General features: G+C 49.5%; 1 protein-coding gene and 1 long non-coding RNA gene across 5 annotated transcripts in view; one reads left to right on the top strand and one right to left on the bottom strand.

Moving 5' to 3' along the window:
• LOC141415538 (uncharacterized) overlaps nt 1-3,489 on the top strand; it is a 38,993-nt gene extending 35,504 nt beyond the window's left edge. Inside the window, exon 4 of the long non-coding RNA XR_012440508.1 lies at nt 1,285-3,489. This is a non-coding gene — a long non-coding RNA (uncharacterized lncRNA). The remainder of the gene's footprint in view (nt 1-1,284) is intronic.
• The window catches only part of LOC109685463 (protein bicaudal D homolog 2-like), a 52,326-nt gene continuing 25,248 nt past the window's right edge, over nt 576-27,653 (bottom strand). Inside the window, exons 5-12 of one of the 4 annotated variants that reach the window (XM_074052349.1) lie at nt 19,280-19,453; nt 16,794-17,006; nt 11,099-11,251; nt 8,821-9,279; nt 7,102-8,127; nt 6,473-6,624; nt 4,330-4,531; nt 576-2,653 (exon numbers count right to left, since the gene is read on the bottom strand). In XM_074052349.1, coding sequence (XP_073908450.1) covers nt 2,648-2,653; nt 4,330-4,531; nt 6,473-6,624; nt 7,102-8,127; nt 8,821-9,093 — 1,659 coding nt within the window. In that variant the 5' untranslated portion in view covers nt 9,094-9,279; nt 11,099-11,251; nt 16,794-17,006; nt 19,280-19,453 and the 3' untranslated portion in view covers nt 576-2,647. Of the gene's footprint in view, nt 4,532-6,472; nt 6,625-7,101; nt 8,128-8,820; nt 9,280-11,098; nt 11,252-16,793; nt 17,007-17,672; nt 19,238-19,279; nt 19,454-23,418; nt 23,533-27,653 lie in introns of those variants that run through there. The other 3 variants (XM_074052347.1, XM_074052346.1, XM_074052348.1) reach the window with 3 other exon arrangements.

The following is a 27,653-nucleotide window of genomic DNA, read 5'->3' as shown; positions in this document are numbered from 1 at the left end:
AAAGGGGCAGCGAGACCACCAGCAGAGGGGTCCTGGAGCGAGACTGGGGCCCAAGCTGGTCCTCCAAAAAGAGGCCCCGGATAGGTGAGGCTGCCATAGGAGGAGGGGTCCTTGAGTGTATTCTGGTACCTACTATCCCTGTGGCAAGGACACCGTCCTCTTCTTCACACCCATGCAGTCATGCCAATGTACCCAATGAAATATGGCTTAGCTGACAAATAGGTAGCCTGCTGCCTGAATCTATTTGCTCCCGGGTTGAGAGGACAAGACCTCAGGACAGTACAGGTTCCACATTAAACACACTGCCACTTCAGGACAATGTGTCAGGACAGTGCAGGCTGCTTGTGGATTTACTCTCTGAACAGTGTGTTCTGACCACCTTGCTGCAGCACATTCATACCCAATGCCCTGTGAGACCGTGGGGGTACACCGCACACCCTGAGGATGGACTCCAGGTTGCTCGCAGCTCCCAGGCCCAGGGTCACCTAGGTTGGCTTTAAGATGCTGGACTTACCACATTTTTGGAACCACAGTCGTCTGGAGCAGGGGTCAAATCAATCACAAAGAGCAAGCTGTGTGCTTCATCTTTTTATTATTCTTTATTTATTGGCCCTACCAACATGACTCTTTACCCAGGCCCACTGTTCCTATGCGCATTGGCGTTGCAGACATTCATACCACATCTGTGTCCCGAGAGTCTCCGTTAATTTCTCCCTCCACCTCTGCCTCGTTTTCTCAGAAACTGTAGGCTTTCACTTATTATTATTTGTTTTGTTTGGGTCTGTGTAAAGGTTCTGTGGTAGGAGAACATGCATATGACTTTAAAATAAAGACCAACGTTCTGACACTAAGATAATGCACAGAAAAAAAATACAGTACTTAGACATCTATGCAAATAAATACCCCATATGGATGACGTTAGCTCAAATGAAACAATATTTCTTATGAGTCAACACTGTAACAGAAGGTAAAAATAGGAGTCCCAACAACTAGGAATAAGAAATGCTCCTTCCAGGAAATAGAACTCTTGGATTCTTACAATAACTATTACTTATTATAATTTGTCCTTTTTTTTGGAGGACAGAGGACAGTTTTTTTTCCCTCGACTAGTACCAATTTAACCACACCTGTAACTCTCACTCAGCAAGTAGTTTGCTAAGGAGCTTGAATGAGTTCTGTTTCCTGAAACTAACAGTGATTAGTTACACCAAGCAAGAGAAGATATAATGTCTGGTTTTCACATTTGCAAAGAATACTATGGCTAACCCACGTCCCTCCTCATAGGCCGACTGCGCAGGCTCTCCTGGCACCCTTGGCTCTTCGCAAATGTGCTGTTCATACAACTTGCTTAGCTCGTCCCATCAAGTCCATTTGGTTCCCAAAGCACACTCAAGGTTTTGTGTTTGTTTTTGTTTTCTAAGCCCCTGAATTTGCATGTAAAGAATCACTGACTAACAGAATTTTGCACAATCACTGTTTTATTTCCCTCAATGAAGATGCCCAGGTATGAAGTGTGAGGCGGGCGCCCGCTCCCGCCTGCTGGTCCACACTGGCCCTTAGCACTCCAACCAGTTCTCCACTGCCGTTTTAGAGGGTTAACTTCACTGGGACATCTCCCTTAACTGATGAAGGCACTACTGGCAATGATTACAACAAAAAGGCGTTGAAACAGAACACCCTAAAAATCGACAACTGTAGAATTTTCTAAGTGTACCACAATTTGGCACAACAACCAGAATAACAAAACAATTCCAATTTGGAATTTCACTGGTACAGTTGTATAAAATTCTGTTAATCAGTCATGCTTCACAATGTCCTAAAATCCAGAAAACTCTGGAATTTATAGGTGCTACTACTCATTTAATAATTTATCTTTTTTCAAGTGCCTGTTACTGTTTTAACCAGAGCAAAGGTCAAGTTTTCTTCTTGTTACATTGAACTATTCCTAAGAATAATAATAATACAATATGAAAAACCCAGAATTGGAATACCCTGGATTTCTTAATGAGCATGGCATTTAAAATCTATAATTTCGAACATGAACCATGATGCCGTGAGTGTAAAGGGCTGCGGAGCTGCAGCGTGGATACACTCTGCCAAGCTCCTCGCCGGCCGAAGCCTCACCTCCAGTCTAGAGCTACATGCTATGGAGCACAGCTCTGCCTCGTGCTGACGCCAGATCAACACACTGGGCGCTAAGACGGACAGCTACAGGACCACGAGCACAGACCACGGCATCTGAGACCGTCTGCGCGACGAATTAAGGAAGCAAATATAATATCAAAATATGAAAAGTGCACAGGTTGATCGGATAAAAAAGGAGCATGTGTACTAAGGAGAGCCCCACAGCGGGCATCCCGCCGGCCCCGGTGAGCCTGGGAGCAGCTGGGAAACAGGCTCTTCGGCCAAATAGAGGCCTTTCCAAGCAGCAGCTTGAGCCATTCGCAACATTAAAGCTTTTATTTTTTTTTCCTCCCATTAAAAACTTGGGAAATGCTATTTTGAAACGAATTGCAGTAGCATATCCAAAATGGTTCTAAGTGGACTTTTAGGTTGCCCTTCCTTCCTCTGCATGGGTCACAGGAGGGGAGAGGGGGAGGGGCTGCGGTGTGACAGGGCCGGGTGACCATGTCCTCCCAGCGCTACTCTACAGCTGAAAACGGGAGAAAAGAAGACATCGTTAGAAACTGGTCACCTGTCACTTTCAGTTCACTTGACAACTAAAGCTCTCGTGCTGGGAGAACGTGGGCACGTTAGTTGGCGGAGCAGACCTGCCTGTGTTACTGAGCCAGTGGCTCCAAGTGCCCGCAAAGCCTCTTCCAGGTATAAGGGAAGCTGTGTGCTGGCCTGGCGTGGAGGGAAAAAGGCAGAAGGGGAGGAGGGGTGCACACAGGGGCATGCAGGCAACCATCCCCAGGACGGACGTGCAGGGGACACACATGGTCTGTTCTGCACCCCACTATGCATGAGTGTGGTGCCTAAAGTCTGGAGGAGACTGAGATACCCTCAGGATCAAAGAGAAGATGGGGAGGGGGCAGCTGTGGGAAGAACAGGCAAGCAGCCATCAGGGAGCAGAGGTAGCTGCAGTTCTGGATGTTCCACAGCAATTAGGGAAGCAATACTGAGAAGAGTTCTGCTTCAGATGTGAGAACTCAGATGCCTGATGCCACAGCTGTGTTGACAGAGCCTCTGAAAACAGAGGAGAGCCCTTAACTACCTTTCCTTTTTCTTTCTCCACCCCAAAACTGCACTAAAAACTGAACACATTTCCTATCAGCTAGTCCTGGGAACTGGCCCTAGGCCCATGCAAAGTTTTTCCAGCACAGGGTTGGGCTCTGCTATACTTATGGGGCCAGCAACTCAGCCAAGCCTCTCAAGCTGCAGCCTGAGACGCTCTGCGAGGAAGACCTGAACATGGTCAGCCAAGGTCACCAAGCACAAAAGGATGGGCTCTGCGTGAGGGCCAGGTCAGGCCGGGCACTTGGAACACTCTGCATGAAAAAAGGAAATCTTAGGCCGTGTAGCCTGCTGAGTTGTCATCTCATAGGTCAGCAGACCAGCAAGCAGATACTGGAAATGAGAAACCGTAGCTGCCAAGCTCTGCTCCTCGGCCCTGGTAAGCTGGTGTCTTGAGCTGTGTGGTCTCGTCTGCACTCTTTTCTGGATTTGGGGAAGAAGTTCTGCGCTTTTGTCCTGAATGTGATTTGCTGCATAAACTACAATGTAACTCTGTCTGTAAACTTTACCAATTAACCACAGAGCTGTCCTCTGAGGTTGGACCTGCAATGCAGGCCAGAACCTCATGAAACTGCTTTCAGGGGCTGACAGGAGACACATGCAAGGAACATGCAAGTTTCAACTCAGGTTCTGCCACTGAGTGGGTGCCCAGGGAGCAGGACCAGTACTCTTTCCCTAGGGTTTTCCCAGTCTGGCGCCCCTGGAAGACACTTTTAAACATCTGTCTGCCACAAGGGTGTCCAGCCCTATCCCCACTGCCAAACCCCCTCCCTCCAGCTGACAAAGGTGCTCCTGAGGGGGATGCAGAATAGGAAGTGACACAAAGCTCACAGGAGTGTTCTGGTGACAGATGTGCCCCACACCACCATTTGGCTAGAATCCTGCCCAATGTGCATTAGTCACGTTAAGACCGGCCTAGCACCACTGTCCCGCTGCTGTTGGGTTAGTTGAGGTGAAGCAGATGTTAGCTGCAGCGTGCGGCACCCCACAGCCCTAGTCACAGTAAATGCTGTGCTTCTCACTGCAGAACACCTGGTTGGCGAGCCCGGTGCCCTCGGCCCTGTCGCTGGCGCAGGCGCAGGTGTGACTTACGCTCGGGGTGGCCGGCTTGGCCTTGGGGGCGGCCTTGGTGCGGCCCCGTCGGGTCTGTTCATGGTCTAGCTCCAGGCGCTGGGTCAGCGCCAGCTTCTGCTGGATGGCCATACGCAGCAGGGAGTTAAGCGTCTTCTTCTCGTCCTCAGCAGCTGCCAGCTGCTGCTGCATCTCGTCCAGCTGTGTGATATACTCGTCACACCTGTAGGAACCAACAGCACAGCTGAAGCGCCAGGCAAGGGAGGGCAGCCCCAACACAGCCCCACCAGGTTGGTGTCCCTTGTGTGGCCCGAGTTGGGGCCATGGCTGAGGGAGGCTTGTTCTGGTTTCTTTTAGCAAAGACTTCAGGAAAGGCTTTCAGAGCCATAGGCAGCATAGCCTGTAAAGTTGGCTTGGGTTCTGTGTTGCTGTATTCCCACTGCTTAGTAAGTCTGTGCTGAGTGGCTGCCAGAGCCAGGGAGAGGTATGTGTGCATTCTGTACACAGCTCATCCTGGCACTTAAGCCTCAACCTAGTATGACACACCTGCTCCACCCAGTGCAGGTTGCCCCGGCCCATCCATCCAGCTGGAGCCTGGATGCTTAGACACTGGACAGGTCAAAGCCTGGGGTTCTGGGGATGATGGGGACCTTCCTGGCCAAGTACTGCTTCTCTGTCATCCATGGACCTGCCTTGCCCCTTTGTACCCAGCTAGCCCCTTGACAGTGCTCTCTCAGGTGCACACTAAGTCATCTTCCTCATAGATTCTTGCTCCATCTGAAAAGTCAGGTCTTTAAATAAGACAAGTTTAAAAAGCTGGGGGGACAGGGGTGTGGCTCAAGTGGTAAGAGCCCTTGCCTAGCAAGCATGAGGCCCTGAATTCAAACCCCAGTACCAAAAAAATATTGGGGTTTTCAAACCAGATGCTGAAGAGGTGCAGAATTTTTTCCCTAGAACCATCCTAATGCCACAGGAAGAGAGGAAGCTTCTAGAGAAACCATGGAGCTCTCCTTGTCTCTCCAACTATGATAGGGTCTCCCTGCAGGGGTGCTGAGAAACTCGAAGTGACTGGCTTGGTATGAGGGAAGAAGATCCCTGCATGGCCCTTATCCTGTCCACCTGGGAGCCTCAGTTTCCTCACCCACAGCAGGCTAAGGCTAGGTTGACCAGGTTCAGTGCCACTCCAATGTCCACCAGCAGGTGGCACTGCCTACCCTTGGGAGGGTGAAAGTTAAGACCTTTGCTGTCCAGCAGGGAGTCTGATCTTCCCCAGCCTCAGAGCAGTGTAAATACACAGGTGACTCTTAGCCCATCCCAGAACCTCTCACTATAAGACCACCTGGGAGAGAGAAGAAAGCTGCTTCCCTCCCAGGCTGGAAATCCCTCCTCAGCCTTCCCTGACAAGGCAGGTTTGTAGATGGGTGGTAAGGCACAGAATTGGGACCTGCTAGCCAGGAGGGGAACTTCCTTCTGAGTTTACAAACTTAAACCCATGCATGTGCCTCATGGTCATGGGGGTTTTCACCATCGGATGGAAGTTAGTCCTCACAACTATTGGGTCTTGCACATCCCCAAAGCCCACGTTACCCAGCCCTTTTGCCTATCAGCCTTATGCACAAAGCAAGCAAACTGGGACTGCCAGATTTTCATTAATAGCAAAATTAGAAATAGCCCACAGAATCAGGCTCCTGGGGCCCGAACAGGCAGCAACAGCAACAGGAATAGAAAAATGACTGCACAGGGATGGGGGCTTGAGTGGTAAAGCACCTGCATAGCAACCACAACGCCCTGAGTTGAAAGCCTAGTACCAAACACAAAAAAAAGAAAAGGACTGCACACCTGCCAAACATCAACCCCGGGCATATGCTCTCCTCTGGGCACCTCCCCACTAGATGCACAGGCTAAGCGGCAGCCAGAGGATGGACACCCTGATGCTGCACGATCCTTGTAAGTCCTCATCCTCTCTGGTCCCATACTTAAGCCCATGTATGCTGGGAATGGGTTAGGAGCTGTGATTCCGGACCTAGAGCTGCATCAGCCCCTGAACTGAACCAGCAGTTCTTCTGGCCTCAGGCAAGAGGTTAAAGGGCTATGGGTGAGGGCCAAAGGTGGCCACAGGAGGAAGAGGCTACAGATGAGGAAGGGTCACAGGCGATGCAGTTACCTGGTGGCAAACATGGCATGCAGTGAGGAGAAGGTGGCTGCATCTTCCTTGAGGGCCTTGAGCTCGTTGCGCAGCTTCATCATGGTCTCTGTCACCATGGCCTTCTCATTCTCGTACTTGCTCTTCAGGTTAGCGAGCGCCACCTCAGCTGTCTGGGGGACAGACAAGCATAGGATGGGTGAGTAAGGGGAATAAAGTTGTCTTAGAGATGTTTTGGGTTACAGTGGGGATCTCCGGTCTGAGGTGGTGCTAGGACCCACAAAGAACGCTGACAAGCCTGTGGACAAACTCTGGTGGCCATGTTATAGGGGTCAGCCTGTTTCAGTGAATCCCTCCTAATGACCCTGACCAGTAACACACTGCACACCACCAAACCTGCACTGGGGACCGCCACAATGCCCCCATGTCAGACTCCCCAGGGCATTTAGGCAGCGGTTAAAGGGGATCTTGATCCCATGCACCCACTCTTACCTTCTGGCTGGGAGCCCTAGACGGGGCAGGAAAGGCAGGAGCCTACACCACCATGGCGGCCAGCTCTTTTCTCGTGATGATATAGGACCTTGGCAGGGCCTCCCAGGATGGAGACCAAGGGTGAGAAATGCCTACCTGGCCCACTCTGGCCAGCTCACCTGCTTGTTGGCCTTGAGCACAGTGCGCAGCGTGGTGATCTGCTCCCGCTTAGTGCTGAGCAGTGACTTCAGCTTGAGGATCTCCTCCATGAGTGCCTCCTTGTCCTTGTCCACAGCAGGGCCCAGCTCCTGTGAGGTGATGAGCTGCCGGGACAGTTCTGTTGTGCGGTCCACGGCTGCCTGCAGGTGCTTGATCTGGTCGCGAATTATGGCAATCAGATTGTAGATGTTCATGGGCTCTCGGCGTGGGTCACTCAGGGGTGATGGCAGTGAAGAGTTGGGTGAGGGGCTGCTGTCCCCAGCTCCACCATCTGCTCGGCCCACCTCTGTGGTCAGCAGCCCCTTAGGCAGGAGGATAGGTGTGCGGCGCCCACGGCCCTCAGGGCTGGTGCGGCCGGCCCCACCCTGGCCCTCACGATAGTAGTCCAGCATCACGCGGTTGGGTGTCTCGTTATTGCACATGCACACATGGTGGTAGAGGTTGGCCAGCTCCTCGCTGAAGGTCACCAGCTCATCCTGGGCCACACTCAGGCTGCCCTGTGTCTCGCCAGCCACGTCACTCACCTTCTTCAGCTCCTTCTCCAGCCGGGCCAGGAGCTCACGGTCCTGGTGGCTGGCATTCTCTAGCAGGGAGACCTTCTCCGTAAGGGCCTGGCCCTCTGCTTGGTAGCGGCCCGTCTCCTCAGCATGCTGGGCCTCTGGAGCTTCGTGTGTGCTACGCAGGGCCTTGAGTTGCTCCCGGAGTTCACCAGCCTCAGCCACGGCCACATGGTACTTGCAGGCCAGGATCTCAGGCCCATTGATGTCCACCTCATAGTAGTCACCATCCTCATGGCTGTCCCGGTCCTTCTCGTTGTCCAGGGCTGTCTGCCTCTCTTTACCAGCCTGCAGGCGCCGCAGGGCACCCAGGTTCTCCGTGAGGTGGCTCACCTTCTCATGCTGCTCAGATAGAGCCCCCCGTGCCTGCTCCAGCTGTTTCTGTGTGTCCTGCAGTGTCGCCAGCAGGCCTACCTTCTCCCGCTCCATCTGCAAAGGTATAAGCAACATGAAAGCTCATTAGCAGTCTTAGAGGACCTCCAGCAAAATCCAGTCTGCCAGGGTGAGCTGTGGGCTTGGCAGGTTCCCTGAAGGTCACCAGACAAAACAGAGTGGACAGAATTCACACTGAACCCTCAGAATGCTGCCCATCATGAGCAATGCCACCCCTGCTGGAGGGTCACTGGGCTTACAACACAGAGCTCAGGGTCAGTAGGGCAGGGGGGCAGGGGCCTTCAGTGCCCCGGCTCTCTGCTCTGGAGCATGGGGGCTTTTGCCTCCCATGCTGTGGTGGGCACTGGAATATCTGCTAGACCCAGAGTGATGTATCTTCCAGGAGATGAGCCCATGCACGACCCTACTGTTACTCTACCTTGTGGTATGGGAGGGGAGGGTCACATGAGGGGCCAGCATTGTGTCACTTCACCTTGACATAACAGGACACGGATAAGACAGCAACATGGGTGCCATGGTACTAAATTTCACATTATCAGGAACCTACTTCTCTAGGACTCTACTCTCTACTAGAATTTCATTTATGTAATGACACAGGACTTAAAAACAATGTGAGTAAATCAACATGAGTCAAACGTCAGGAAAGCTCTGCTTACACAGTTGAGGCAGATCTTTCAGTGATGTGGAGGACCCAAGCTTGGGCCAGCACACAAGGCCCTGCCTGCTCACCTGCACCAGCTGCTGCTTCAGCTTCTGGATCTCAGAGATGTGCAGCTCACTGAGCAGGTCAGAGACAAGGCTGGGGGAGGGTGGCGCCAGGCCATCCTTCCTGGGTGTGGACGTCTTATTGTCCAATGGTGGCTTGACCAGGACACCATGCTCAAAGCCGTTGACCAGGGCCTCAGCATCATTGTTGGGCTCAGCGGCAGTGTCATTACTGAACTTTAGGCCATCCAGGGAGACCTGCAGGTGGCTGGTATAGAAGGAGTCATTGATGCTCATGTAGTGTGACAGCTCCTTGCGCAGGCTATTCTTCTGCTCCCGCTCTGTCTTCAGCGTCTCCAGTGCCTCCTCCAGCTGCCGCTCAGAGATCTCCTTGAGCCAGATGGCATCCTCCAGCTGGCTGTTGAGGTACTCAGTCTCTTCCTCCAGACGCTTGATCTCATGCTTGAGGCCCTCAAACTCCACCTGGGAAGGAGAGGTCAAATACTCCATGTCAAGGCAATGTGGAGGCTCCGGTTAGGTCTGATAAATTAGGAGACTGCACCAGGGTGCCACTTCCCCAGCCACCAAGAGCAAGGAGACGCACAAGGTGAAGCACTATCCTTCGGAAGAGGCAGTGGCCAAGGCTATTTCCCCCACTGAGGGAAGCAGATGCTATGAGGGTTTCAGGGCATGAGATGCAAGCGCGCAGAAATGCCCAGTCCAGTGCCAGGACCAGTGAGCCTGTGAGGGGCATGCAACACAAAACACCTGAGACACAGAGCCTACAATACTGCAGCCCTGTGAATATACATCTATACCACCAAATTTCTCTTAGGTTTCTTTAAAATATTACCACATGTGTGCTGATTTGAAATTCTATAAAATTATTCAATTAATAATAGTTAACCAAATACCGTAAGGCACATAAATATAAATGTCAATGTATGCTATGAGGATTAACTCAAATCACTTTTTGAAAAAAAAGGAACTGGGGCTGGTGGAGTGGTTCAAGTGGTACAGCACCTGCCTAGCAAGGATGAGGTCCTGAATTCAAACCCCAGGACCATCAAATAAATTTTAAAAAGGAACTGAAATTTCTCCCAAGGTATAATACCTTGGCACTAAAACCTCAGAATGCACTCTGAGGAGCTGGAAGGTAACAGAGAAAACACAATTAGTCTTGCCAACTTCACATTATATTTGCAGGTAGACAAAGAGCAGATGGTTTAATGTGAAGGGTTAGGGATTGTGGGCAATTTTTAAAAACACATCTTACCATCTGTAACATTTGGATAAAAAAATTAATAAAATGAAGAACTGAAGGAATCTCTATGGATTTGGGGTAGGAAGGGACACTTGGTACCGTGTCCTAGGTATGTTCATGGGAGGTGGGCATTGAGCCAACACCAGTGCCACAAACCAGGAGACAAGGAATCCCAGGCGGGAGTTGTGACTCCACCAAGGGCAGGGTTCCCCAAGCCTTCGCTTTTCTCCTCAGGACTCTGTGGCCAGGCTCTATGGGCAGTAATGCCAATGACCAATGGTACCTCAGGCTTATTAGCTGTTATGTAAATAAACGTGAGCTATCTGTCACTGTAGGACTGGGGCTGTGAGTGCTCTTCCTATGGGTTCCTGGGAAGCAGAATCTGCTCCCTGCTTGCTTTTGCAAACACAGAGATTTCTACATAAACACAAGAGCTTCCTCATGCAGGATATAAATACTGGGCTCACTGATGTGACTTTTTTGCCCTAAGAAGATCTGGATGGTAGAGGGTTTCTGAGGAAACCAAGAACAGCATGCATGGCATTCTGGGGAAAGGTTTGGGATTTCCTGGGAGAAAAGGTTTCCGGCAGCACTGTGGCTCCTGGAGAGCTGGGAAGGACATTCAGGCCTTGTATGGTCCCTAGAGTCCACGTTTGCCTTGTCCCATCAAGGGGACCCTCCACATCCCTGCTATGAGGCAGAGGCATGACAACATTTCAGGATTCATGGTCAGCACCTGAGAGGAGTCAGACACTGGAGATATAGCCTCTGGTGGTTTTTGGTGTAACCTCTTCATCACCTCTTGGATTATTTTTTCCCCCATACCTTTGCTTGGCCAACAGTCAGCAAATACTGCAACTACAGGCCTTGTTTTGTGGCCTTGGAGTGTCTAGGTCCCTTGCCTCCACTGTGGTGGTGCTGGCCCTAGTTCTCAGGTGTGTGAAATCAGACAGGAAACTGAAGATGGGGTAGAGGAGAGGACTGAGAGGCCCAGAGCTGACCTGTGCTCCCACCCACACCCTGCAGCTGAAGACTTGCCTGGTTCTGTCTGAGCACGGACACCTGCTTCTGCAGGCTGATGTTCTCCTCCTCCAGCTCCGAGTAGTCCTGCAGCAGGCGGGCCTCTCGGAACTTGTACTCCTTGATGTCATCCCACAGGCGGCCACGCTGGATCTCCACATTCTGGTTGATCTATCAGGGCAAAGAGAAAAGCAGTGTGAGCAGCCCCACTACCTCTACCTCCAAGTGATACCAGGGGAGCTCAGATTGGCCAGTCATGCTGTGATATGCCACACAGCCAGGATTTTGGACCCACACTTGGGCACCAGTGTGACTGCCCAGAGAGGAGGTGGAGCTTACAGCAGTGTGATCTGAAGAAAGCAGCATTCAGCCCAGAGTTGGATCCCTTTAGCCCCTCTCAGCTATGGACCCACTGGCAGGTAACTGAGCCTGTTCTGACCCTCAGTTTCTCCATCTGTAAGACCAGGTTATGATACTGATGGACTGGTAAATGGGGCAATACTGTGGCACAAAGTTTGCAGGTGCTCAAACAGTTAAACAGAGTATCTAGCCCAGAGAAATAAAACAAATCCACACAGAATCCTGCACACCAATGTTCACGATGGCCAAAAGGCGGGAGGAATGCAAGTGTCCATACATAGGTGAATGAATAAACAAAATGTGGTCTACATACACAATGCGTTATTCAGCTATAATAAGGAATGACATCTACTACTTGCTACGACATGAGTGAAACTTGAAGACATTCTGCTGAGTGAAAGAAGCCAGTCACGGGAGGTTATGCCTTGTATAATTCCATTTACACAAAAGTCTAGAACAGGCAAATTCATATAGACAGAAAATGGGTTTGTGAGGCTAGAGTAGGGGGATGGAAGTGACTGAACAGGGTTTCTTTCTGGAGTGATGAAATGTTCTAAAATTGACTGTGAAAAGCCAGGCACCAATCACTTATTCCTGTAATCCTAGCTACTTGGGAGGCTGAGATCAAAAGGATTGCAGTTCAAGGCCAGCACAGGGAAATACTTCACGAGACCCCCATCTCCAAGATAACCAGAGCAAAATGGACTGGAGGTGTGGTTCAAGCAGTAGAGTGTGCGCTTTTCAAGTGTGAAAGCCTGAGTTCAAACCACAGTCCCGCCAAATATAAAAATAAAAATTGACTCTGAAGGCTCGAGACGTAGCTTAATGGTAGAGAGCTTGCCTAGCATATGTGAGGCCCTGGGTTCCATCCCCAGTACCACAAAAAGAAAAATAGGAAAAAATGACTAGGATGGTGCACTTATTTGTGAATATGCTATATAAAACCCATAAATCACACACTTTTCAATGGGTGAGTTGTATGGAATATGAATTACCTCAACAAAGCTGTTAAAAGCTGGTTCCTGCCTCCAACTCATCTGTGAGGAGTCAGAAATGATCACACAGAGAGGCTAGTGCAGGTCTGGTGCAATCCAGACTGGAATTCTAACCATGCCGTTGCCTAACAGTATGACCTTGGAGCTTAAGTCTCAGCTCTCAAGACATTCAGAGCCAGATCACATTCTCTGTGGCAGGGGCTGTCCTGTACCTCACAGGCTGCTTAGCAGCTACCTGACCTCTGTTCACCAGGTGCTGCCCCTTGCATTGAGGCAAGTGAAGATGTCTCCAGACACTGCCAATGTACCATGGAGGCAAAATTATCCCTTAGCCAACTTCCCCTAACCCATCCCTTCCCTACTTCCTGTCCTGTTTCCAATGCCAAGATGGCTTCCCCAGACCAACACCCCTGCTTCCTGCTTCGAAGCTCTCAGTCAAAGTCCCATCCATCCCCTGGGCCCACAGCTCTGTGCTCACTTGCACTGCCCCATCAGCTTATGCAGGGATTGTTCCCAATCACATTCGTGTGTTTATCTGATAGTCGCATCCTTATAGGCAAGACTCCAAAGTGACATGCAGGGACACACAAAACAGTAATATTTGATAAGTAAAATGAAATATGACCGAGTGGGAAAAAGGAAGCAATGGAAAGGGGAGTCACATAACGCACAACTACAACGTACTACTGACAAATGCTTGGCACCTGAAACTAATATAGTATTTAAAATCTATGGCAAACAGACACAGCCCTTGTGTTAAGTAACTCAAAGAGATGACAGAGTTGACACCAGAAGACACAGACACCACAGAGGCAGAAGACCACTAGGTAGCAAGCCTCACCTGGTAGGAAAGGGAATGAGGTAGGTACTGGGATGGAAGGAGAGGAAACAGCCCCCACACAGCCACCACAGCAGGACTGAAGGCCCTGGCTTGACAGCCTGAGGTGTCATGCAAGCCAGAGTACACCCAGGCTCTCAACACACCACCTGAGGGAGCGCTCAGACAACCTCTCTGCCAATTCCTGCCTTCTCTTTGAAAACTCAAAAGTGCCTGCACACAGTAGGTGTGCACACATATGCAGCATGACTTCATGTAGCACTGGCTGGCTCTTCAGGTGATCTAGAAGCTGAGAGCAAGATCTGAGTCCCACCAGCTCCCCAGGTATGCGGGACAAGAATAATAGCCCTAGTAGGCCCTCCAGGCAAAATGCTGAAAAGCTGGGTGTTGGTGGCTCATGCCTGTATCCTAGCTACTTAGGAGGGATATCAGAAGGATCACAGTTTGAAGCCAGTCCTAGGCGAATAGTTCTTGAGACCTTACCTCAAAAAAACCCATCACAAAAAAGGGCCAGTGGAATGGCTCAAATTTTAAGAGTGCTTGCCTAGCAAGCGTGAGGCCCTGAGTTCAAACCCCAATACCACCGAGAGAGAGAGAGAGAGAGAGAGAGAGAGAGAGAGAGAGAGAGAGAGAGAGAGAGAAGTGCTCAAAGCTTCCATGTGGCTGGAGCAGAGACAGCAATTTGTCCAACTAAAGATGAGGTAGATGGCAGCGTTAAACACCTGCTAGCACAAGGACCCACAGAGGCACACAGGGAGTGTTGTTCTCCCAAAGCAGTGCCCATGCATCTGAGTGAGTTCTTAGTTCTGTCGTAGTACCATGTCCAGGTCCAGAATCCAGTGGGTCAGCCACAACAGAGCCTCTGTGAGTAAAAGTATTTGAGCCCATGCAGGCCTTTGGGTGGGTGTCCTTGTAGTAACAAAAGAACAGAGAAGGACACATAAGTCACAGACTGGTCCAGTAACACCACGCAGCAGGTGAGGGTGCTGCCTCTGCTGACACTGCAAGACCTAAACATGTGCACTTCTGTTCCATCCCCAACTATCAGGTGTTGGCAGGCCTGCTGCCTGCTACCTCCACCTAGCACACACCCAACTGTTGAGAGCTCACGCAGGCTCTGATTGGTCACTGGGGGTTTAGTTTTCCCTCGGGGAAGCACCTTCTCACACATGAGCCTGTCTGAGGTCAGCCCAACAGTGCAGGGACAAGCCCTGCTCTGTGTAGACTAGCAGCCCAGAAGGGAAGAGGTAGGTCAATAGGCCTATCTTAGCTCCCCCTTCCCCAGGAACTCCTGACCTCAGGTTGTAATCAGCAGGAAGAGTGTGACAACTGCCAGCCTCAAAGGCTGGGGGGTCAGCAGCCCCCTTTGCTGCACCCCCACCCGAGAGCCCCCAACTCCATCCATCCAAGACACTTGTCTCTGCTGAGGGCCTAGCAGAGCCCACCCTCCCTTGCTGGGACCAGTGGGACCTCAGCATGTATACAGAGTCTTGCTCTTGCCACCTGCTTCAGACTCTCTGGGCCTCTGGTTCTTCCTCTGGGAAATGGGACCACATCCCCTACCTAGCCATTCCTCAAATGCTCAGTTACCTATTAGGGTCCAACCTCCTCCCCAAGAAAGAATGCTAGCAGGACAAAAGCTGGCTGAGCTGTCTACTGTGGGTCCTCCACACAACAGAGGGCAGAGGGCAGAGCCCCGGGGCTGCTACCCCTCCCCAGCCTGTTTCCTCATGTATGACAGAACACAAGGAGCATCACCAGGATAACTTGTCTGAGGCAGTCAGAACTATCTACACAGGCTAAGTATGTTTGGTACCTACCATAAAGCTTCATGGGTCCTAACAGTGAGGAAAAATGGGAAGGGATGTCAGGGACAGGGTTAGTAGGTCAAAGGACACAATACATCACTAAATGCTCACAGCCAGCAAGACCAGTCCAACCCATGGGCATACAAGCCTAGGGCAGGGAGGAGGACAGCCATGCCAGTGGGAGTTCAACACAACAGCTCAGACCAGGAAGCAGCAGCAATGGAGACAGGAGCTGGGTGTGGCTGGGACAAGTGATGAGGGAGACCAGAGCCACCACCTCAGACCTGGGAGGGTTCCTAAAGCTCTGCAGCAAGGGAGGATGGGCAGGCAAGGGGAGGAAGCCCCACAGGTCTAGAGACCAAGGCAGGGACTCTCTGGAGAGAAAAGAGGACTGAGGAGCATGTAGGGAGACTCAGGATTTCCTTTTGAAGCACAAACAGGAATAGTAGGAATCTCCCCCCAACCCTAGACCTGCTTGTCCTTAACTCACTGAGCTCATTTCCGGCCCAATGGGGTATCTAGTTCTCTCACTGCCCAGGAAAAGGGCTGAATGTGGGAGACAGCCCTGCAATGGCCTTTCAGGAAGAAAGGCCAGGTAGATGGATGGCAGAAGGGGCAGGTAGGGATCCGTCTCCCCCAGGTGACATCCCTTCCTCTCACCCTCACCAGAGCCATCCTCGTGGGAGGAAATGGGATCATCCACTATGGCTTCAGCATCTGAGTGCTGCCCTCCAGGTCTGGGCCAAATTCCTCCACAGGTCTCTGGAGCCCTTAGGCCAGTGGAAGTAGCAGTTCCCTGCTACTGCTAACCCCCGGAGCAGTGTCCCCAAATCCTGGCATACTGGGCCAATAGCTGCTGTACACCCTGCCTGTAGGGCCCTGACTGCTGTACACTCTCAGGAGCTATGCCCTGCTGAACTCTCAGTAGAACATCTACCACAGAGAGTGGGGCTTCTGCAGCTGGAACAGGAGTCCAGAGGTGCTTGGGGTGAAGGCACAAAGGGTGTCCCCTAACAATGGGCCTCCAAGACTATGGGTTTACAGACAGAGAAAGTGAGGATGGAACTGAAGCCCAGGCCTCTAGTACAGTAAGGGGTACAGCATCCCTCCATGAGGGTGACCCCGAAAGGCCATGACCACGAGGTCCACAGCCAAGACTCACATGGGTACATCCGGGTCTGCCTGCTGTCTCTGGTATCTGACCCACCCTTGCGTTGGTGATGAGGCTCCACCCTTCCTCAGAGGGCACTGCTCTCTCTTGCACCACCTGCACTTGGCCAGACTTTTCTCTGGATCTTGGCCCTATCTTTGTCTCTATGGCCACCAAACCACAAGTTGTACCATGCCTTGTTCAGGGTCCCAACCAAGGCCCACAGAACTCTCCCTTTACATGCCTCCTTGCTCGTGGTAAGTCCCTACCAGCCAGGCATAGCTAAGCCCTAAGTGAAACAAAACATCCCCCAGGCAAGGAGTCACCCAGTGATAGCAACATCCTGTAGGCTGACTTTGGGCCTGCTCAAGGGCCCTGCATCACTAACGGGCACGCCAGACACTGCAGCACTAGTGCATTTGCCTATTAGCTGCAGAGACTAGAGGAGCAAGACAAAGGCAGAATGAAGCCACAGAAGCCAGCACAGCCCAACTGCTCCCTTAGGTACATATGCCATGCAGTACATTGTCACAGAAACAGACATCACCCCCACCCTGCTCACCTCCTTCAGCTCCTAGGCCACGGATGTGAGGCGCTCATTCTCAGACTGTGTATTGGTAAGGACATTGCGCAGCTGCTTCAGCTCTGTCTGTAGCTCCAGCACCTTCCGCACGTAGTACTGCTCCTTGGATGCTGACTCCTGGATTAGGCTCTCCTCCCGGCTCTCACCATCCGCGGCCACCTTCTTGTGGTTTGTGTGAGCCTGTCCAAACGCCTGCACCAGAACATAATATATTCATGAGATGGGTATTCCGGGACCACGGAGCAATGGAGACCCAAGACAACAAGCAACTTGAGGTGGGGAAGGGGCCCTCAATCTAGAGGGTGGGTCTGTGGCATGCATGTGTATAAATATGCATTGAGCTACATGTGAGGTGAGCATGCTTCCCTGGGAACTCTTAGGAGCTCAGGATGGAGCATGGAGGACAAAGCACCATTCCTCAAGCTAGGGCCTGGCAGGGAAGCTCCTGAGGACCAGCAAGGGTCAAAGCCATTGGGAGCCTGGCTGAGCCAATAAGGAACAACCCTAGAGCTGCCCACATAGCCCCAAATTCCTCCCCACTCTGGATGGGAAAATCAAGCTCAAGGAAGTGTGCCATGCAGGGTGAGGGCGTCTCCCCATCCAGCTGCTTGATGCCAATCCAGCCTTCCTTTGTTCTGGGAGAAACCTGGGCCAGTCAGTCAGGCCGCAGGGCCGGTGGCATGGTCAGGACCAGCCAGAGAGGCCAGCCCGGTGTGCACAGGCCAAGAGGCACACACACCAGCATTTGGAGGGGGAGGTGTTGGGGGCAAGCAACAAGGTGGGCACAGGACCCTGGGGCTTAGGGAGAAGACCCTATGAGTAAAATTGGCCAGCAAGGGGAGTTGAATGACTACCTACACCTCAGGGTCAGCAGTTGTACTGCATCCACAGCCTAGGACCTTGGCTGGCCTGGCCTCCCATTCTGCTACTGAAGGGCAAGAAAATGAATGGATGGCTTTAAGTGAGAAAAAAGAGCATTTTCATTCATTTACTACTTAGAGTCTAGGAGTTCAGTCCAAAAAAACAACTGGGAAAATGTACAAAGTCACATTGTATAAGGATGTTAATTAGCTGGACAGTTAGTTTCAAATATCAACAAATTAAAACATAGAGAACAACTCATTTCTCTTATGACAGGGAAGCAGTAAAATGAAGCAGGTCTGGTCTGAGACAAGGGAAGCCAGGCCTACCTCATGGCACTGTGAGGAGGCCCTGGAAGTGGCTAACAGAACAATACAGTTTAGCAGGACAACCAGGGCTGGCATTGGGACTGTGTGTGAGGATCTGAACACTCCTGGACATAGATTGTGAATGTCCAAGTCACCCATGCTCCCTCCCAAGGGGCTGCATTTTACTCATCTGTCCCTGGCCCTCTGAAACAGCATCCACTCTGTGTTTCAAATCAAAGCAGCTCAGCTTTGTGATTCCTGTTTTGTTCTCCTTCATCCTGGCCCCAGGGAAGGACCAGAATGCATCTCTATAGCACCTAACCCAGACTGTCTGCCCACCATGGAACACACAAAGGGAAGACAGGCATGGAGCTAGCCCCAACCCAGAGTTCCTGGCCTGAGTGGCAGCCTGAGCCCCAAGTCCCCATCACTCATTAGGTGAAGGAGAGGAGGTTGTGGGCTGTAGGCCAACATGGGGCAGGTCCCCTGGTGTACAGGGAGGACTGACTGAAGAGTCTAGCACCTGCAGCTGCTTAGGGCATGTCCATGAACTTGAAGCTGGGGACACAGACACCTCCACAGAAGCCTTCTCAAGGTACAGAGGCTAAGCACAGCAACACACTGCTTGAGCCCAGGCTCTCTGACCTAGGCCCTGAATATCCTCCACCCAAGCTCCCAACCTTTTCAAACATACTGTGACAAAGACGTCCACCTCCAGCTGGAAAGTGATAGTCATGGAAGTGAATCTATCTCCTATGTGAAAATTAAAAAACTGGAAAATGACAGGAACAAAATGTATGAATAATAGCAGTTTTTAAGTCACTGCACCAGGTAATGAAGAGACTGGCCAAGAGGAGCCCCACAACAGTTCTCACCCCTCCAGAAGGAACTTCCCCAGGCTGGGTACAGCACAGAAAAGGGGACTGAGGCAGGTGGAAAGCTTGAGGAGGAGGAACTGGAAGATAGTGGGCAGGGCAGTGAGGAAGGCAGAGCTGTGGATGGGGACAAGTCTTCACTAAGGATGGATGGTTAATGCAGGGTGGAGGAAGGAAGCCACAGAAGAGAGCACACAGAGGGGCACAGGAAATAATCTTCACTAGCCAGAGGGGGCCCTCCTGATTCATGAGCAGGGGGCAGGGGGAGCACTCTTAGAATGAAAAATCACCCTGGATTACACACTGCTCTAGTACAGCAGAGCAAAATGTAAAGAGAAACCATGAAAGGATTAATCCATTTCCAAGTCACCACACCCCAGGCAAAGCTCCAGAACACAAACGGGAAAACAAAAACACTCACCTGCCAATAGGTGAAATCCCAATGAACTGCCCCAAAATATTAATGGACAGTACTCAGACCTGATGTGGCTACAAAAGGGGAAGCTGGACTGAGAAGTACCAGGACTGAATCCCACAAGTCAGGAGCAGCGGAGAGACTGAACGTACTAAAATGTCAAAGATCCAACCGGAACATCTAGAGATGAAAAGTAGGGATTAACAGGTGAGTCAACTCTGAAACACAGCAAACTGTCCCAAGTGCAAATGCGCACGCACACACACACACACACACACACACACACACACACACACATACACACACACACACACACATAAACCCAGCTAAAACAAAACGCAATAAACCAGAAAGCACAGCAGTGAAGTATATGGGACAATTTCAAAGACTGTAATCTTTGGGTAACTGGAGTCCCTACAAGAGAGGAAGAGGGAAGGACAGAAAAAAAAAATTTGAAGACAAAAATGACTGAAAAATTTCCAAATTCGATGAAAATTATAAAGCCACAAAGAGTAGCAGCTTGTTAATTATAAGTACAAGAAATACTAAGACAACTATATCTATACCAAGGCATAATGAAATTATTTAAAGTGAGTAATGCAACAAAACTACGAAAATCATTTTGTAAATTTCACAATGTACCCCCCCAGTACAACAATAATAAAAATTTAAATAATAATAATAATAATAAACCTACGAAAATCAGCCAGAGAGAAAGGACACATGACTGACAGTGGAGCAAAGATAAGGATGACAGCAAATTTCTCTAACAAGCCAGAAGAGAGTGGAGCAAAATCTTTAAGACAAAACAACTGCCAATTAGAACATCATACCCAGAGAAAATGGTTTACACATAAGTTAAGGAAAGACTGCAGACATATAAAAGCTGTATACTTGTATCACAAGGTATATTAAATAAAATCCCTCACAAAGAAGAAAAACAGAATTATATGGAAATCTAAGCCTTAAAGGAAGAACTAAGAGTTCCAGAAAAGGTTAACTATGTGGGTGAACATTGAAGACTTATTCTTCTTAAGTCTGTTTAAAAAGGCAAATAACTTGATATTTAATGTAATCCGTTATCAAAATTTCAAAGGCCTTTTTTGTAGAAATAGAAACGCCAACTTCCAAATTCACATGGAACTGCAAAAGTCCTAGAATACTTAAAAGAACACTAAAAATGAATAATAAAGTAGGAGGCTCATAATTTCCAATTTCAAAACATAACACAATACTGTAAGTGATCAAAACAGTGTGGTACTGGCGTAAGGATAGACATAGTGACCAACAGAACAGAATAGAGTCCCCCCAGCAAACCTGAATATATGATCAATTGATTTTTGATAAGGACACAAAATAATTCAGTGGTAGAAGTATCATTTTTAACAAGTAATGCTAGGACAAATGAATATCCACATTAACAGAAAGATCTTTAAAAGATCACCAAATATTTGGCAATTAAATAATACACTTCTAAGTAACCCATCTGTCAAGTGAAAGTATTTTAACTGAATGAAAATGAAATGCACATGAGAATTTGTGGCACCTCAAAAAAGCAAATACTTAGGATACTTATAGCACTAAATGCCTACTTTGAAAAAAAATGAACAGTCCAATCAATAACCTCAGTTTCCATCTTCAAAAACTAGTCCAGATACCACCAGACAGGTCAGTGTCAATGAGTGTGGTGAGAACAGCCCCAGCAGCGCTGTCTTCTGCCACTGCAGCATGTGTGCTTTACCTGTTCTTTCCGTTACTCAACAAACAACTTCAACAGTGCACAAGGACACAGCCCATCACTCCTTGCCTAAAACCCAGGACCCCTCCTCCTCTGGTGTATAAGAATAACTGGTACACATCCTAAGCAGGTCTGCTAAACAAGGCCCTGTTCTCCAGCCCAACTCTACCACTCCTTTGCATGTACTGGGGAGAATACATGCATAAAAAGGGTACAGGAAAAGGAATTATTTATAGTATTATTACTGACAAAGCCCAAACCAGAAAATTCCCAAGAATCTGCCAAAAGAAGAAGCATCACTATCAATAAATTGTGATATATTGTCAGGCACCAGTGGCTCACACCTGTAATCCGAGCTATTCATGAGGCAGAGATCAGGAGGATCAAGGTTTGAAGCCAGCCTAGGCATATAGTTTGTAAGACCCTATCTTAAAAAAAAAAAAAAAACATGAAAAAGGGATGGTGAGTGGCTCAAGCATAGAGTGCCTGTGTAGTAAGCGCAAAGCCCTGAGTTCGAACTCAAGTAATGCCAAAAAAATAAAAAGGTTGTTCAAAAACAAAACAAACAAGAAACCAAGAAAAGAACTTTGATCCATGCCTCCCTCTGTACATGAAAATCAACTCAAAATGGATCACTGTCTAAAATATTGTAAGTAAAAAACTAGAGGAAAACACAAGAGAAAAAGTTTGTGACCTTGGATATAATCTATAAATTGGTAAACTGGCCCTTAAAACTAAGAACTGAAGCTATTTAAAGACATGTTCAGCTAGGTGCTGGTGTCTCATGCCTGTAATCCTAGCTATTTGGGAGGCTGAGATTGGGAGGATTGCAGGTCAAGGCCAGCCCAGGCAAATAGTTTGAGAGACCCAGCAAAATGAACTAGAGGTACGGCTCAAGCAGTAGAGTGCCTGCTTTCAAAGTGTGAAAAATGTAAAGCCCTGAGTTCAAACCCTAGTCCTACCAAAAAAAAAAAAAAAGACATGTTAAGACATGAAAAGGCAAGTAGTCATAGACTGCGAAACTCTGCAAACATGATGAAGGACTTGTATACAGAATATAAAGAACTCTCAACATTCAGTAATAAGAAAAACAACTCCATAAAAACTGAGCAAAAGAACTGAACAGAAACTTCACCCAAGAATACATATGCATGGGAAAGAATCACTGGGGAAATGCAAATTCTAACAAAATGAAATACCAGAATGTTAGGAATTAAAACACGTCTCTGTAACTTATACCACCTAATACAATGTAAATACTATGTAAATAGTTGTTATACTGCATTGTTTAGAGAGCAACAAGAAAAACTTTCTGCAATTTTTTTCCAACTATTTTTGAATCACAGTCATCCACTCCTAGGTACTTACCCAAGAGAAACGAAAGCACATGTCCATACAAGACTTGTATGTGTATCTGTTATTTAGGGAAGTAAAAGCAGGAAGATTGGGAGTTCAAGACCAACCGTGCCTATATAGCAAGATGAAGAAAAAGAAAGAAGAAGGAAGAAGGAAGAAGGAAGAAAGAAGAAAGAAGAAAGAAGGAGGAGGTATTTGTAGCTGCCAGAACAACCAAATAACCATCAGTAGGGAAAGGGATTTAAGAGAAAATTTAAGACCTGTATGATGAAACACTATATATAATAAAAAAGGAATCAACTATTGATACATTAACATAGAAATATCTCAAAATTACCTTAGTGGAACACCAGAAGAAAAAGGTACAGACAGTGCAATTCCATTTATAGAAAATTCTAGAAAATGCAATCTAGTTTATACTGTGACCCCTGGAGGTAGGGAAGGGAGGAGGAAATGTGGGAGGTGAGGAACACATTCACTACCAGGGTTATGCTGATGGTACCATAAGCTGTACCTGTATGAAAACTTGTACTAAACATTTTACATGTAGGCAGCTCTCTACATTTCATTTATGCCTCACTAAAGCTGCTTACAAAAACAACTTAGATATTTCTGAAGAATCATACCCCTAACCTGTGCAGTATGGACCTACAAAATAGGGAGCCTATTCCTGTGCCTACTGACACCAGCTTATAAGGCCAGGAGGCTGGGGTTCTGAGAGGTGGAGACCACGCCCGGGCCACAGCTCCCCTAATGAAAACACTCTCAACCCCACCTCACACAAACCTACACAGCCTTTGAAGTTCATCTCAAAACCTGCCTCCCCCCAGGATACCTGTCATCACTCCCTCTGCCCTCCTTCTAGTCAACAGGTTGCTTGTCCCTTTCTGTCCCTTTCCAAGGACATGCTCAAGGGAAAGGGGAGTTCTTGTCTGACTTGTGGGGTCACCAGCTGTGCCTCATTTGGACCTCCCAGGTGGTTTGCTGCAGAGTGGGAGCCTCTGTGAGGATCCAGCCTAGGAGGGGGCGACTCCAGATGTAGCCAACCTACCATTGCCCACAAACTTCCGCAACTGCTCTAGGGAAGAAAGAAGACAGGTTAGCTGGAACACCCAAGCGCCTGCCTTTCTCATCTAAGTTGTGAGGAGGCAGCAGCAGTGCCCTGGTGATGTCTCCAAGAGGCTGTGCAGGCAGATGCTGTTCTCAGCACAGGCTCAGAGCCACACCCTGCCTGCTGCTCTGAAACTGCAGAGGCTGAGCAAGATCTAACAGCGACTGGAGAGCCCAGGCATGAGGCCATAGCCAGCCAGGCGCCTTCAGGAGGGAGACAGGCCCATGTTTGTTTCTGCCAAAACAGAGTCCCCTGGGATGCTCAAGGTCAGCCACACCCATCTATGCCTACAGGAGGCCAGGGCCAGATATGATTAGGAAGACTGGATCCTTCCTTAGGGCTGTGGCCTCAGGACAGGCTGCAGGACCCAGAATGGCCTGTCGTGTGTGTGTGTGTGTGTGTGTGTGTGTGTGTGTGTGTGTGACAGAGAGACAGAGAGAGAAAGAGACAGAGAGAGACAGACAGAGAGAGACAGACAGAGAGAGAAAGACAGAGAGAATCGATCTAGGCCAGGAAGAAAAATCATAGGGGCACTAAAAGATTTCAAAACCAAGGGTGGTGGGAAGGATAGCCTCAGCTTAGGGAACAGCATGAGCAGAGATGTGGGGTTAGGAGGTCCTGGGACTCTGAAACATCAGGAGCCACTCTGAAGGCAGTGGGGAGTGGTGAAGGTGTGAATATGATGGAGGCGGCTTGGGCAGGAAGGGGGTCAGAAGGGAGGGGAGTCTGAAGGGGGAGCCTGGGCAGGTAGGGGCAGCACAGGGCAGGCTGGAATTTATGATGGGAGCAGTACCTGACTTCTGTGACTTCCCTGTCTTATCCCCTAGAGCAGAGTAAAAGCACACTAGATCTTCAGTCACCCCATCTGTACTCACTCAGGTCCTGAGTATCGCTGCAGGAACCTCATCGGGGAGAGGAGGTGATGGGTCCCTCTCAAGGCAGACCAGGCTCTGGCTGGCCCCTCGTTGCTCACCCTAAGGGCTTGTCTGAACTGCCCCCACAGGCAGGGTGACCTCATTCCTTAATGACAGCAGCACCTATTGTACACCAGACACAACCTGTGTGCTAGCCAGTTCTATGGCTCCATGGGGGGACCCTGCACATGCAATGACTGCATGTGGAGAAATGGAGGCTCCATAGAGCCCAGTGACTTGCGAAGTGCACACAGTCTGGCTGCAGTGTGGGATGATGCAGTGCAGGGGGGTGGGGAGACAGGACAGGGCTGATGTGACCTAGAGATGGGCCCAGTGTTCCCATGCCCCACTCCTGAGAGACAAATGGCAGGAGCAGGGCAGGTCCTGGGTACATGTTGGAGCATATGAACCCACCTGCAGCCACTACCTCAACAGCAGAGATGGGTCGTAATGGTGGGCACTAATCATTGTGCCTTCAATTTCCTCATCTGTAACCTGTCTACTTGCGAGGCCTCTTACCCAAAAGCCCCACCAGCCCTCAACGTTAGAAGCCTTAGAATACAAGCTTAGGGAGTGACTCCCTGCTCTCCTCTGTCTTTCCTGGTGGCGCCATCCAGAACAGAGACTGAGAGCATTGCCCTGAGAAGCAGGACAATGGAGTAAGAGATAAGGACTGACAAGTGCTTCCTGTGGTTTAAAAGCAGGATCTTTGAAACTAACACCAGGATGTCTCCTGTGGTTTGACTTTGGGACCTTGCTTGCTCTAATCAAATTTTATTGTAAACCCAGGCTGGTCCACAGGATGGTAGTTTGCTGAGTCCTGGTCTAGGCAGCAATTCTCATCCTCTCATGACTTGAGCACCCACAAAGCTCCCTATTGTCACCTGGAGGTCCTTAAAACCCTGGAACAATTTTCAAGCATTACTTCCTATTGTAGAAAATCTGTAAGTTGCTGGGGACAGTGACTCATACCTGTTACCCTACCTACTCAGGAGGAGGTGATCAGGAAGGTTGCATTTAGGGACTGCCTGGCTAAAAAGTTAGTGAGACTCCATCTCAACAAATAAGCTGGGCATGGTAGCTCACAGTTGTAATTCTAGCTATGCAGGAAGCATAGGTAGGATGTTAGTGGTCCAAGGCTGGCCCCAGGCAAAAAAGGAAGACCTTATTTGAAAAATAAACTAAAAGCAAAAGGGCTGAAGGCATGGCTCAACAAGGCCCCAAACCTCAGGGAATGGGAGTCCACCATGATACCCAAGGAGGTATGAACCAGCCAGGTCAGAAAATCTGTTAAGTATGTACAGGAAGGGCTGCATCCATGATCCTTAGCTGGGTGCAGAGGAGGAAACAGAGGCCACTGTCAGCCTGGGAGGATGGGGAGGTGCTTTAGGTGGAGGAAACAGTGTGGGCAAAACACAAAGACAAAACACAGAGGCTAGGAGACCTGGGCCCTCACATAAGGGCCCCTAAAGCTTCAGACAAGAATCCCTTCCCTTTTTTGTCCACACAGACTGGCCCACTGGCAAGAGCTTCCCTGAGCACTTTCTAGCTGCAGAACAGGAGAGAGAGAGCAGGTATGTGCACACCTGGAGCTAGGCAGCCTGGGCCCACCTCCTGGTTCTGCCATGGGCCAACCATAACTCCAGCTGGGCACACTAGCTGCGCTCATCTATAAACTGGGCTACAAGGCTTGAGCTCCTGAGGCTGGGTGTGTGGGGAAACAAGGCTACCAGGTCAGGGTTACCAACAATCAGTCCACTTAGGGTTCGAAGAGCAGCCCAAAGTCAGTGCCTGCCCCTTTCCACTTCCCACAGTTATCCAATCCTGCTGCTCTCCACAAGACTGTGTGGGGACACATCTCTGCTCTGGAGTCAGCAGAAGGGTAGCTTGACTTCCTGATAAAGTCTACTGAAAGTTTCCTCACCTACAAAGAAAAGTCACCCAAATACCCTGTTAGCACTATCCAGAGAGCATATGGTCACCTCACAGTGAGCTGACCATTTGCCCCAGCAGTATAAGCTGTTGACCCTTCAGTCTGGGCAAACGTATGAAGGGCCTGGGAACAGGTGTACCTCAAGACACTGAGCACACACACAGGGGCCTGGTTCCAGGAGAAGCCTATGCCAGTATGGCAGGGAACAGGCCTCCAGGCAGGGCTGTCCTAGGAATTCTTTCTTCCTAAACCAGTTTGGTCATCTAGCGAAGCAGGCACAATACTTGCCAAGCTAGGAAAGCCAGGCTCAGCATTCCGATGAGGCAAGGCTTGTTCCAGGAAGCAGTTTCCACAACAAAGATGGATCCTCCACCTTTTGTCTAGGCTGATCCAGCACCATCCACCACAGGCACTGGGTCCCACACTCCTTCCTGAAGGGCCACCATGCCTGCATCGGTGTGGGCCCAGTTCCCAAAATGGCTGGACCTAGGAATCCTAGGAATCCCTGGTTGTATAGCTGCCCACCTTAGCATGTCTGCCCAGGCCCTGCCTGCTGAAGTGGAGAGGCTGCTGGGCCTGTCAGGACTGGGGAAGCAGGGGAAGGTGTGACCCTCATTTGCTCCTGAAACCAGGGAGATGGGGGATATTCCTATATTTCTACCCAGGCTTGCTGGATAATCCCATGGGCTGGTGCATGTATCCCATCGATGTACCATGCTTTGACTCCTGGTGGGCACCAGTGGTGCAGGGACAGCAGACACTGACAGCCCCCTCAGGATCCAACTGTTTAATTAATGCCAGATCAACTGTAAGATTCGTATCTCTCCCCCATAATTGGAATATATAAGCCACAGGGCTTCAAAACCTGATGGTGTCAAAGGGGAATCCATGTCTCTGAGGCTGGAAGGAGCAGAAGTGGCTGACAGGATGGGGGGGATGGGCCTGGAGGTGCCACTCACACGTGCCTGTGAACCTTGCTCCATTCCAGGTTGTCTGTGTGGCTGTTCAGAATCCTGCATAACTAGGATTCCACAGGACACCAAACAGCATCAAATCTTATTAAATTCAAGATGGGGCTCAGGCCTATTAAGCTGATATGAATATGATGTCAACACTATTATGATGAGATAAAGAATTCATAGCATAAAAAGATTAAATTCATAATCAAGGGCTGGCAGTGGAGTGGCTCAAATTGTAGAACACCTGTCTAGGAAGAGTGAAACCCTGCATTCAAACACCCCAGTACTGCCAAAAAAAAATTCATAATCAAAGTTAGATAAAGCTATTGTGACCAAACCAGCCTAGTAGACCATTCAGGAAAGTGTCAA

This window comes from Castor canadensis, chromosome 13 (genome assembly GCF_047511655.1).
Source record: "Castor canadensis chromosome 13, mCasCan1.hap1v2, whole genome shotgun sequence".
In the NCBI taxonomy this organism is placed as follows: domain Eukaryota; kingdom Metazoa; phylum Chordata; class Mammalia; order Rodentia; family Castoridae; genus Castor; species Castor canadensis.
The sequence above is the reverse complement of the archived record's forward strand: the minus strand, read 5'-3'. Positions and strand labels throughout refer to the sequence as shown.